The sequence below is a fragment of the Cheilinus undulatus genome, linkage group 8 (genome assembly GCF_018320785.1).
Source record: "Cheilinus undulatus linkage group 8, ASM1832078v1, whole genome shotgun sequence".
NCBI classification, from domain to species: Eukaryota; Metazoa; Chordata; class Actinopteri; order Labriformes; family Labridae; genus Cheilinus; species Cheilinus undulatus.
The window spans coordinates 51,309,043-51,322,821 of record NC_054872.1 but is presented as its reverse complement, the minus strand read 5'-3'; the positions used below and the strand labels follow the sequence as shown (position 1 = coordinate 51,322,821).

The 13,779-nt window shown below is 38.4% G+C and overlaps 1 protein-coding gene across 1 annotated transcript in view; it reads right to left on the bottom strand.

Annotated features, from left to right (window-relative positions):
* Nucleotides 1-591: 591 nt before the first annotated feature.
* LOC121514194 (NACHT, LRR and PYD domains-containing protein 14-like) overlaps nucleotides 592-13,779 on the bottom strand; it is a gene marked incomplete at its 5' end in the record, with an annotated part of 69,560 nt that continues 56,372 nt past the window's right edge. The window contains 3 exons of the mRNA XM_041794296.1: nucleotides 592-769; nucleotides 1,889-2,062; nucleotides 4,209-4,382. Of these exons, the coding sequence (XP_041650230.1) occupies nucleotides 592-769; nucleotides 1,889-2,062; nucleotides 4,209-4,382 (526 nt within the window). The remainder of the gene's footprint in view (nucleotides 770-1,888; nucleotides 2,063-4,208; nucleotides 4,383-13,779) is intronic.

Genomic DNA, 13,779 nt, shown 5'->3' with positions numbered 1-13,779 from the left:
TTAATGACTTCAAGGAAGTAGCAGCATGCTGTTTCAGTAAAATGGTTTGATCTGAACCCAAACTGCAGAGGATGCAGTTCTTTAGGTTGGTACTGTCCTTGTCATCATTTTTCTAGATGGTTTTTATCTTAACAGGAAAAGTCCCTGTTATAAATTACAGGGGCTATAGCCCTCTGATTGGCTGGTGACTAGTCCAGGGTACCCTGCCTCTCCCTAATGACAGCTGGGATAGGCTCTGGCCCCTATGGCCCTGAATGTGATAAGCGGTGTAGATGAAGGAAATGGATGTTGGAAATGACTGATATTGATGGTTTCTGATCCCCTCATTAAGAACACTCCTCAGCTCATCCTGCATCCCTCCTCCTCCACCACCACCAGAGTCTACTCTCTATCAGGTGTGTCTGATCCTGATCTGAGCCTCACTACACCTTTGAGTACATGAAGACAACACCATGGAGTCTAATCACCAAAGACATTACACATTTCCTTCATTTCTAAACCTGAAAAAAAAAACTCATAATGAAGTCTCTCCTTATTGAACTCTTAGTGTAACACTGTAGAGACCAGCATGGACTAAATCAAACCCTCTACTTACATCAGAAACTCCAGTCTGTAGTCTCGATCCTTCTGAAGATCAGACAGTGGCTTCACACCTGAATCCTGCAGGTTGTTATTGGTCAGCCACAGCTCTCTCAGATGTGAGGGGTTGAACATTAAAGCTGAAGCCAGAGAAGAACAGCTGATCTCTGACAAACCACAGTTGATCAACCTGAATAAAAATATTAAATGAACAAGTGTTTGAAATACCATTAGTGTTTCAAATTCTTAAATGTAAAATTTTCTGATCAGAGTTGATGGAGATTTACAGCTCTACCTTTCCAGCAACCCCCCCCCACCAACTGTCTATCTGAAATAAAAATACTGGTTCACCTCAAACTTCCTCAAATTAAACAGCGATAAACCCGAGATCCTCCTCATTGGCACCAAATCTACTTTATCCAAAGCTGACAGGTTCTCCCTCTCAATTGACAGCTCCTCAGTCTCCCCCTCCCCACAGGTTAAGAGTCTGGGTGTCATCCTCGACAGCTCCCTATTTTTCCAAGCTCACATCTATAATATTACCCGGTCTGCATACTTCCATCTACGCAACATCAATCGCCTCCGCCCCTCCCTCACCCCCCATACCACTTCTATTCTTGTCCACAGCCTCGTTACCTCCTGCACTGATTACTGTAATTCTCTCCTCCTTGGTCTCCCTCACAAATCTCTCCATAAACTACAACTGGTTCAGAACTCAACTTCTCGTATCATCCCTAAAACTCCCTCATTTCAACACACCACCCTGTCCTACAGCAGCTCCACTGGTTCCCGGATAAATTCAGAATCAAAGTTTCCTCTAAGGCCAGAAATGTCAGGATGAACTGAGGAGAAACATGAACAAAACATGTAATATTTATCATAGGAGGAGAGAAGAGATTTAAACAAAGAGTCTAACATTAACAATTTCCATCAGTTTAATAATCAAACAGCTTCATAAAGTCTCAGGAAAACAAAATCATCTCTACATGAATACATCATTATTCTATGGATAAAGTCTGTTGTTGAACAATTCATGATTCATCTGAAAAAGACAACATGACAGAGAAAAAGATCCTCAGCCCTCTTAGTGGTCAGAGGGAAATAGACTGTGTTGATTTTGTTCTTAATCTGAGCTTTGAAATGTGTCACTAAAAACTGTTCAATCAATCAACAGACAAAACCACAGAAGAAGAAAATGGACCCTATCATTGAAATCCTCAGTGAAGATCAGTTTAGTATCAGTCTGATGTTTACACTTTAGTTTCACCTCATATTCATCTGAGCAGAGAAATTAAACATGCTGTCTTACTCCAGAGTCTCCAGTCGACAGTTTGGACTCTTCAGTCCAGCAGAAAGAAGCTCCACTCCTGAATCCTGCAGCTTGTTGTAACTCAGGTCCAGCTTTCTCAGATGTGAGGGGTTGAACATTAAAGCTGAGGCCAGAGAAGAACAGCTGATCTCTGACAAACCACAGTCTATTAACCTGAATAAAAAGATTAAATGAACAATTGTTTGAAATACCATTAGTGTTTGAAATTATTAAATGTAAAACAATCAGATCAGAACTAATAAAGGTTTAGAGTTTAGACGGTGAAAAGTCCAAACACCTGAACACAACATGATGCAGGTGAAAAACAAAAACACACCACTAGGAAAAAAGCTCCAGTAAATCACACCAACATGCTACTTCATTATGAATTCTTCAAACAGGCAAACTCATGATGTTTAGACAGAAATAAAAACTCTCAGACTGATAGAGATTTAACTATACATCTCAAAGTTTCCTCTAAAGCCAAAAATGTCAGGATGAACTGAGGAGAAACATGAACAAAGAACACATCTGTAATATTTATTATAGGAGGAGAGAAGAGATTTGAACAAAGGGTATAACATCAAAATTTTCCATCAGTTTAATAATCAAACAGCTTCATAAAGTCTCAGGAAAAAAAATTCATCTCTACTAGAGCTCGACCGATATGGGAGTTTTGGGGCTGATGCCAATACTGATATTGGGGGCTAAAAAAAAGCCGATATCCAATATATTGGCCGATATCTGAAATATTGGCTGATAACTGATATTTTGGCTGATACATGAAATAAGAACATTGATATACACAGGATATATACTGTATATGAACACAGATGGGTACATGTGAATAACCAGTTGCATTTATCTTTGTTCATTTCACAAAGATGCAACTTAGACAACTTTAAAATGCTGTATAATAGTCTTTTATTGTGTCTGTGGACCATATTAGACAGGAAAATGATAAATGGAGAGCCATATTTACATCGTTGTGGCAAATATGCACATAGAATATGTTTACAATGTGTTTCTTGATAACCCTGAGGAAGGCTACAAGCTTCAATGTTCCTGTTTTCTAAAGCTGTTCTCTAAAGATCTACTATAGGTGAAACTTTCTGTCTCCACACTGGCAGGGTATGTCACAGGAAAGATAAACACCGTATGAAAGCTTTTCTGGTTTGTGCTTTTCAAAGTAAAAGCCACATTTAGCATTTCTATAGAGAAACTGTGTTCACTTGTACAGAATGCTTTTATTTTGAAAAGTTGAAAGTCGCACCGGCAGGAACCGGAGCTGACATGCGCGGCACACACGAGCAGCAAAACACGATTCCAGTCTGAAACGAGTGTTCGTTTGAGTGTTATTCCTCCACTTTGCTGCAGCCAAACTGCGAAAGGACGAGGCTGCCTGTGAGTGCTTGGGGCGGAGAGGGTCCCACGGCAGCAGCGCTGCCCGGTAAGAAGAGCGTGCTTTCACGTCAAAGTCTCCAAAACTCTCCAGTAACACCAGAAAAGTTGCTAGATTTGTCACTAGTTGCTTTTTGAAAAAGAGTTGCCAGAGGGGTCTGAAAACTCATTAAATATAGCGACAAAGTCGCTAAGTTGGCAACACTGAGTGAGGGAGAGCTGCTGCTGCACTCTGCATCTGATGGGGAGGGGACAGGCACTCGGGCTGAGTCCAGCATGGAGACACAACACAAAACGGCAGGAGCAGAGACAATCCCCGCAAAAGGTTAATGTATCGGCTACATTTTGGCCGATGTTGATTAATCTGTGAAACGCTATAATCGGCCCGATTAATCGGCCCGCTGATAAATCGGTCGGGCTCTACTGCCTGTGAGTGCTTAGGGGCAGAGAGGGTCCCACGGCAGCAGCGCTGCCCGGTAAGAAGAGTGTGCTTTCACATCAAAGTCTCCAAAACTCTCCAGTAACATTAGAAAAAGTTGCTAGATTTGTCTCTAGTTGCTTTTTTGAAAAAGAGTAGCCAGAGGGGTCTGAAAACTCACTAAATGTAGCGACAAAGTCGCCAAGTTGGCAACACTGAGTGAGGGAGAGCTGCTGCTGCACTCTGCATCCGAGAGGGAGGGAACAGGCATTGGGCTGAGTTCAGCATGGAGACACAACACAGAGCAACAGGAGCAGAGACAGCAAAAAAACGTTAGAAGTTAATATATCGGCTACATTTTGGCCGATGTTGATTAATCTGTGAAACACTATAATCGGCCCGATTAATCAGCCCGCCGATAAATTGGTCGGGCTCTAATCTCTACATGAATACATCATTATTCTATGGATAATAGCAGAGAAATTAAACGTGCTGTCTTACCTCAGAGTCTCCAGAAGACAGTTTGGACTCTTCAGTCCAGCAGAAAGAAGCTCCACTCCTGAATCCTGCAGCCTGTTGTAACTCAGGTTCAGCGCTCTCAGATGTGAGAGGTTGCAGTTTAAAGCTGAGGCAAGAGAAGAACAGCTGATCTCCGACAAACCACAGCCTTCCAACCTGAATAAAAAGATTAAATGAACAAGTGCTTTAAATACCATTAGTATTTTAAACTATAAAATGTAAAACGATCAGATCAGAGCTGATGAAGGTTTAGAGTTTAGACCGGGGTGTCAAACTTACGGCCCCCAGCATCAGTGCCATCCGGCCCATGAGACATTTAGGGAAAAAAACGTAAAAAAATATATATATATACATTTTCAATATTTTCTGAATGAGGTGTTTGAAATACAAATTTTCACTTATTAGTGGGGATGCTGAGTAAGCATCCACACTATTGATATCCATGTCGGCCATTTTGTTTATTTATTATTATTCCTCTTCTTCTGCGCCGGCTATCTCCTCCCTCATACTTTGTCTCTTATCGACACCGTTTAAACTTCAAAAAACCCAGTTTGCCCACCATTCATGCGCTATGAATTTTCTCATTTCTAACTTTTATATTTTTCAAAATATTTTACTTTGTTTAACAATGTTAAACAGATGGCAAAATGTCACAAATCTGCACTCTCTTCAACTCCTCATAACTTTGGCACTCCTTGGGCTGTTTTCACTATTCTACTATCATACTCTTCAGCTTCTTATGCTCTTTTCAGCTATTTATAATACTTTTTTATACTATTTATACTTATTAAGCTTTTTTCTAAAACTAAAATAACATTATCTCAGATGGGCCAGCTCTTTAAATCCTCTAAAACTCCTTCAACTTCCGAGGCTTATAACTTCAGCTCACTTCCACACACAGACTTCATTTCAGCTTTAAAACGTAGACAAACTCTTCAGCTGTTTAGGACTGATTCACATTTTTGATATCTTCTACAGATTTCTAATAATCACTGATCAAACTTTATGAATATTTGAGCTCTCTCAGACGTTTACAATGTGGGTAAATGGAGAGGCTTAGAGTGATGACTTCACCGCTAGAGTGCAGGACAAAAAAGGCAACACTTCCGAACAAACTGCGATCCTGAGAAAAATATTGGCTCCAGAGAAATAATTTTAACAGCAAAATGTAGCTACACTTCTATTCTAGTATCAGAACAAAAATATAACAAAAAATATTTGAGGTCAGTAGGATTCACGGTTTTGGCACAGTGAACTTCAAAGCGTGACTGACACCCCTTCAGCTCCTCGTCTGCAGCAATACAACTGAGGAGTGAAGATTCCTGAGTGAGAGCCATAGACTGTAGAAAGAATTGGACAAACCCTGTGTGACGTCTGTCGTCTGCTTACAATAGGTGGAGTAAAACGGCTTTTGAAGCCAATCCGTGGATGCTTCCATATTGAAATTGCGGTCTCAACCGAACTTTGGATCAACCTAACGGCCCGCCTACTAAGCGCGACTTCCTGTCAGCCTCCTAGCTAGCATTCCGGTTGACAGGAATGGAGCCTCTGCCTGGCAAGCTATCTGTCAATCAAATGAGATGCGCCAATCACCCCGAAGTGAGGTTTATCCTAAATATAATCCAAACGATCGTGGTACAAATAACCTCACCCCCTGTACAGTGGGAGCACAATAAGACACTAGCTAATGAGACACGTTTGGTGTTTTGAACCAGGCTGTAAACCAGTTTATTTTGTGTGTCAAAACCAGCTGTTTAACATGTGTGCAGACGGAACTTCTGGTTTTCCTGCAGCCAGCCTCAAGTGGACAGTCGCAGTATAGCAAGTTTTTGCACTTCCGCGTTGGCTTCATTTTTTAGGACTGGAGGTTGCCGCTTGGTAAGAGCTTTCGGTACCGCTGTTTTTAACTCACTCTTGTAGCATGATTTTTCGCTTCCCACACATAAAACACATATCACTGCGTTCATCAACTTCTGCTGATTCTCACAATTCCTTTGGTTTTCTGCTAGGTTTTACAAGTACAGCTTAAATTGACTTTGTTTGGGTGCATGTTTTGGCCACTAAACTCAGTTTTCTGAGTGGTTATAACAGAAACCTTCACAGGTGTTTCTAATTTGCCTTTGATCTCAGCTGTGACTACTATATAAAAAGGCACATAAACTTTTTTTTCTCACCGTCTAACATTGAATCAGATTAAACTTTTCCTGTTTTTGGTCAATTAGGATTACCAAAATTATTTCTATTTGCTAAATGCCAGAATAATGAGTGAGATAATTTTTTAGACATTTTTTTTTTATCATTTTCTTGAGCATCAGAAGTTTACATACATTTCATTAGTATTTGGTAGCATTGCCTTTAAACTGTATGACTTGGGTCAAACGTTTTGGATATGTTTCCACAAGCTTCTCACAATAGTTTGCAGGAATTTTGGCCCATTCCTCCTGGCAGAACTGGTGTAACTGAGACAGGTTTGTAGGCCGCCTTGCTCGCACATACCTTTTCAGCTCTGCCCATAAATTTTCAGTGGGATTGAGATCAGGGCTTTGTGATGGCCACTCCAAAACATTGACTTTGTTATCCTTAAGCCACTTTTTAACCAGTTTGGCAGTATGCTTAGGGTCATTGTCCATTTGGAAAACCCATTTGTGCCCAAGCTTTAACTTCCTGGCTGATGTCTTGAGATGTTGCTTCAGTATTTCCACATAATGTTCTTTCTTCATGATGCCATCTATTTTGTGAAGTGCACCAGTCCCTCCTGCAGCAAAACAACCCCACAACATGATGCTGCCACCCCCATGTTTCACAGTTGGGATGGTGTTCTCAGGCTTGCAAGCTTCCCCCTTTTTTCTCCAAATGTAACGATGGTCATCACGGCCAAAAAGTTCAATTTTAGTTTTGTCAGACCACAGAACATGTCTCCAAAAATTAAGGTCTTTGTCCCTGTGTGCATTTGCAAACTGTAATCTGGCTTTTTGATGTTTCTTTTGGAGTAATGGCTTCTTCCTGGGAGAGAGGCCTTTCAGTCCATGTGGGTACAGGACTCGTTTGACTGTTGATAATGACACACTCTTACCAGCTTCAGCCAGCATCTTCACAAGGTCTTTTGCTTTTGTTCTTGGGTTGAGATGCACTTTTCGGACCAAAGCGCGTTCATCTCTGGGACACAGAACCCGTTTCCTTCCTGAGCGGTATGATGGCTGGACATTCCCATGGTGTTTATACTTGCATATAATTGTTTGAACAGATGAACGTGGCACCTTCAGGCATCTGGAAATTGCACCCAAGGATGAACCAGACTTGTGCAAGTCCACAATTCTCTTCCTGATATCTTGGCTAATTTCTTCTGATTTTCCCATGATGTTACACAAAGAAGCAGTGTGTTTCAAGTGTGCCTTAAAATACATCCACAGGTGTGCCTCTGATTAACTCAGATGTTGTCAATAAACCTACCAGAGGCTTCCAAAGACATGACATCATCATCTGGGCCTTCCCAAATTGTTTAAAGGCATAGTAATCTTAGTGTATGTAAACTTCTGACTTTGAAGAAAGTAATAAAAAATTGTCTAAAAAAAATCATTTTCTCATTATTCTGGCATTTAGCAAATAGAAATAATTTTGGTAATACTAATTGACCATAAACAGGAAAAGTTTAATCTCATTTAATGTTAGACGATGAGGAAAAAAAGTTTATGTGCCTTTTTATATAGTGTATGTAAACTTCTGGTTTCAACTGTACACGCAGCTCAGCATAGCTCCCATTGTTGGTCCTTTTCACCATTTTTGATGCCATTTCTCACCCATTGAAGCTACCTGTTGCAATTAAATATCACTTGCTTCCTCTTTTTTTGCCTGTTTTTGCCACTATATCCCATTTTTGCCCCTTTTCACCAATTTCAGCTACCTTTTGCTACTAACTTCTTTTTAACTTTTTGGCCATTTTTGCCACTCTTGACTGCTTTTTGCCCATTTGAGTCACTTTCCACGCATTTTTTTGCCACATTTTGACCATTTCATGCCACCTATAACTTATTTTTTTGTCACTTTGCACCTATTTTAGGCTACTTTCTGACCCCTTTTCCACTTTTCCTCCCCATTCTCACCCCTTTTCACCCATTTTTGTTGCTTTTCCACCATTTTGGCCCCCTTAACTTATTATTATGGCACTTCAAGCTGTTTTTGCTTTACCACTTAGATTGTGGCTCTTGCAAAGGCGCTGTGAACAATATCTCCATCTTGAGAACCATCTCACTCTCCATCAGCATTTAGACTCAACTGGCTGCTTTGTCAGTGAAGCAGCATTCAATTTTTTCTAAATAATTTCTGAACTGTATTTTTTCACATTTATCAAAAAATTTGATACTGCACTCTTCAGCTTTGATACTATTTCAGTTATTTTTTATGCTATTTAGCTAATTTATGATATAATCAGGGATTTATTTAATGCTATTTCCAGCTATTTTATGCTGTTTAGATATTATTTTTATGCTATTTAGGTATTTTATGCTATATTCAGGGATTTTTTATGCTATTTGCAGCTATTTTTATACTATTTAGCTATTTTATACAACATTTAGTGATTCATTAATGCTATTTGCAGCCATTGTATAATATTTAGCTAGTTTATGCTTTTTTTCAGGGACTTTTTTAATGCTGTTTTGCAGCTTTTTAAATGCTATTTAGTCATTTCATGCTATTTTTGGGGATTTTTTTATGCTATTTTCAGCTATTTCTATGCAATTTCGTAATTAACTGCTATTTTTTTTAGAGATTTTTCATGCTTTTTCAACTATTTTTATGCAATTGAGCTATTTTATTCTATTTTCTGGGACTTTTTTATGCTACTTTCAGCTAATTTTTGCTTTTTCAGCGATTTTCAGCAGTTCTTCCACAATTCAGCTCTCAGCATCCACATGCAATGGCAGCTGAAATTGCAATTTTGATCTAGTTTTTCATGATCTTTCTATAACATAGCAAAGACAGATCATAATAAGATGCCATAAATTAGTTTAATATGGGATATTGAACCCACTTTAGAGCAGGGAGGAACATCTTAAAAAAGGTGCACAGCAGAGGAACAGTGGTGCAGCTGATTCATCACCTCAGCTCTGCAAACATGCTGAAAAGAAAGGCTGATACAGACTGCATGATTATTAAAACTGAAGGAGAAGGATTATTTATTCATTTATTTTGTTATTTATTTATTTATTAAGATGAAGACTGTAACCACTGTGCACAGCTGCACTTCGCTCTCTCTTAGAGTCCAGTCTTGTCTCACCTCAGTTTTCCTGTTTTCTTCCTCAGGCCTTAATGAATGTCAGAGGTTTTTGCCTTGTAAAACAAAACTTCTATCCCTGTGGGGGATTGAAGCAGCTCTCAGGGTAGCAAATATTCTCCCTGTGTAACTGTCTGTCAGCCACAAACACAGACATCGTATCTCGCTTCTGGCGAGTGACTCAGTTCAGTCTCCAGCCTGATATAATCCCTCATTATAATAAATCTGATGCCAAACTGATATCCACTAAAATTTTTTTAGATACTATTTAATTTTATGTCAACAGGAAGTGAAATTATGGTCTTGATCACTTAGGTCAAAGCGGGACATCGTTTATAACTTCTCTAGCGTATTTAACTCCAGGTCTCATCAAATGGTAAAAATTCATTTCATAGCGATAAAACAGATTCTTTATAACTGAACATTTAGTCCTAATCTTGACACAGACTGTCAAATGCCATGAGAGATCTGCATGTTTAATCTTGGTGCAGTGCTAAAAAGCATCAAAATTCTGCACAGAGATGGCTCCGTTCATGACGTGTGCACCGATGTCAGCGGGATTCAGAGAGTACAGACATGCAGAAGAACAAATGTTGGGCTCAGACATGTGCTTGAAAGTCAAGTTTTCACTCAGTAGGTGAGGGTTTGTATCCTATCTCTCACTCATTCTCCTCTCTGGACTCTGTCAACTGATCCCAGGCCAGGTAAAATAAGGATCAGATCAGATTTTGTGAACAGGTTGCCATTTTAAAGCCATAAAGAGTGATGCTGAATGTACATTTATAAGGAATATTACAGTCCTGTAAATTTAGCATCAGTGGGTCCTAAAAACATGAGAAATCTAAAAGAAATTGCCATATGACACAAGGACAGCATATTTATGCCTGACCTGTTTACATTACTTGCAGGTAAATCCTGTCTAAAGTAGCTAAGAAACCCTTAAATAAATATATATAAATTTCACGGCCGCAAAACGTTGCATTGGAGCAAATCTGGCCCCTGACCCTAAATGAGTTTGACACCCCGGGTTTAGACGGTGAAAAGTCTAAACACCACGACATGATGCAGGTGAAAAACAAAAACATACCACTAGAAAAAAAGCTCCAGTAAATCACACCAACATGCTACTTCATTTATGAATTCTTCAAACAGGCAAACTCATGATGTTTAGACAGAAATAAAAACTCTCAAATGGATTTTAGATTTAACTAGATCAAAATTGCAATTTCAGCTGAAATTGCGTGGGGATGCTGAGAGCTGAACTGTGGAAGAACTGCTAAAAATCACTGAAAAAGCAAAAAATTTGCTGAAAACAGCACAAAATAGCTGAAAGTAGCATGAAATAGCTCAAAATAGCCTATAATAGCTAAAAGTAGCATAAGGAAATCTCAAAGTAGCCTGAAAATAGCTCAAAGTAGCCTAATAAAAGGTCAAAGTAGTATAAAAATTGCTGAAAGTAGCATTAACACTAGGGGTGGGACAAAAAATCAAGAAATACTGGCCTGTCACGTCATGCCCTCCGCAAAACACAGTCCATCAGTCTTCAAGCTGGACGTGACGATCAGCTCATCTCCCATAATCTCCCTCCACAAACACATTATGTGATGACATAAAAAACTGATAAAATATGAAATATAAAGGATTGGAGTACATTCACTCTATAATAATTTATTCCCCTTTTCTTAAAAAGAAAAAATCACGGTAGCATTTTAATTCAGTGCAACAAATGGGGAAAATCCTCATCTTCAGATTGAACAAAGATAGGTCAAATGCGAGATGATGCAGGACTATATATTTTTTAAATAGCTTAACTCTACATTGTTAAATTCCATATTAACTTAAAATTACATAAGTTATACATATATATACTACACACATATGTATAGACTTTATGCACTTCATATTCAGTATTTAGCTCAGTCTGTGTCAAATTCTGTGAAATTGATACTAAATTGTTGTGAATAAACTGAGAAATCCTGCACTTGACCATTTTATAACTATTTTGTATTCTCTAGTTAGACATATTTTGTGATGTATCGTTATACACATGTGATGTGTATTTTTCCTGATATAGTCTGTAGGCATCATTATCATTCATCTTTTTCACTGGTGTTTAAAAAGCTAACTAAAGATTGCAAAAATCTGCAAAATCGTAGAATCGCAATTTAAATCGAATTGGCACCTAAAAAATCGTAAAAAATCGAATCAGGAGAAAAGTGAATGGCCCTAATAAACACAGCTCAAAGTAGAGTAAAATAGCTGAAAACAGCAAAAGAAAAGCTCTGAGTAGCTTAAAAATAGCTGAAAATAGCATAAATATAGCTCAAAGTAGTCTTAAAATAGCTGAAAGTAGCATAGGAATAGCTCAAAGTCACCTAAAATATTTAAATATCACACAAGAATAGCTCATAGTAGCCTGAAATAGCCTGAAATAGCCTAAAAGACTAAAAGTAGCATAAGAAAATCTCAAAGAGGCCTAAAAACAGGTCAAGTTAGTCTAGAAATTGCTGAAAGTGGCATAAGCACAGTAGAGTAAAATAGCTGAAAACAGCAAAAGAATAGCTGAACAAAGCCTTAAATAGCTCAAAGTAGCATAAGAATAGCTGAAAATAGCATAAGAATGGCTCAAAGTAGCCTGTGATAGCCAGAAAGAGCATAAATATAGCTTTAAGTAGTGTAGGAATAGCTGAAAGTAGCCTGAAATAGCCAGAAAGAGCCTAAATATAGCTTAAAGTAGCATAGGAATAGCTCAAAGTAGCCTTAAATAGCTTAAAGAGTCTAAATATAGCTTAAAATAGCATAAGAATAGCTAAAAGTACCATACAAATAGCTTAAAGTAGCCCAAAAAAGGTCAAAGTAATCTAAAAATATCTGAAAGTAGCATAAGCACAGCTCAAAGTAGACTTTAATAGATGTAAATGGCATCAATATAGCTCAAAGTAGCCTAAAATAGCTGAAAGTGGCATAAGAATAGCTCAAAGTAACCTAAAAATAGCTCAAAGTAGCATAAGCACAGCTCAAAGTAGACTAAAATAGCTGAAAATAGCATCAATATATCTTAAAGTAGCCTAAAATAGCTCAAAAAAGCATAAGAATAGCTAAAAGTCACTTATAAAAGATGGAATTAGCATAAGAATAGCTGAAAATAGCCTATAATAGCTGAAAGTAGCATAAGAATAGCTGAAAGTAGCCTACAGTTGCCTACAGTGGCAAAAACGGGTAAAAAATAGGAAGCAAGTGGTATTTAATTGCAACAGGTAGCTTCAATGGGTGAGAAATGGCATTAAAAATGGTGAATAGGAGCAACTATGGGAGCTATGTGGAGCTACATGTATGTGATAGTTAAGCGGAGTTCATCTGTGTGTCTGTGTAGGGGTTTCGAAGTTGCTATGGTGATCAAAGCCTGCATGACATCATTGTTTAATCAAGGCTGAGATCAAAGCATAATTAGAAACACCTGTGACAGCTTCTGTTAAAAGTACTCAGAAAACTGAGTTAAGTGGCCAGAACATGCACTCAAACAAAGTCAATTTAAGCTGTTGTTGTGAAAGCTAGCAGAAAAACGACGGTATCGTGAGAATCAGCAGAAGTTGAGGAACGCGGTGATATGTTTTTTATGTGTGGGAAGTGAAAAATCATGCTACAAGAGCGAGTTAAAAACAGTGGTACCGAAAGCTCTCACTCAGGAGTCTTTGTTCACAAATTGTATTGCTGCAGATTAGGAGCTGTAGAGGAGTTAGTTAGGCTTTGAAGATCACTGTGCCAAAACCATTAATCCTATTGACCTCAAATCTTTTTTGTGAGCAAGAGGAGACGTGTAGCTACATTTAGCTGTTAAAATTATTTCTCTGGAGCCAATATTCTTCTCAGGAGCGCAGTTTGTTTGCAGGGCTGCCTCTAGTTTTTAAGAGTCGGTTTTCACTCTGGCGGTGATGTCATCACTCTAAGTCTCACTCTAAAATGTCTGAGAGAGCCAAAATCTTGAAAAAGTTTGATCAGCAAAAAGCATGATAGTTCAAAAAGTATAAATAGTAGAAAATAGTATTATAGCTCGCAAAACTCTGCACAAGAAGCTGAAGAGTATGAGAGTAAAATAGTGAAAATAGCCCAAGGAGTGCCAAAGTTATGAGCAGTGGAAAAAAGGGCAAATTTGTGAAATTTCTGCCATCTGCTTAACATTGTTAAACAAAGTTAAATATTTAAAAAATTATAAAAGTTAGAAATGAGGAAAGTCATAGCAGTTGAATGGCGGAGAAACGGGATTTTTTGAAGTTTAAATGG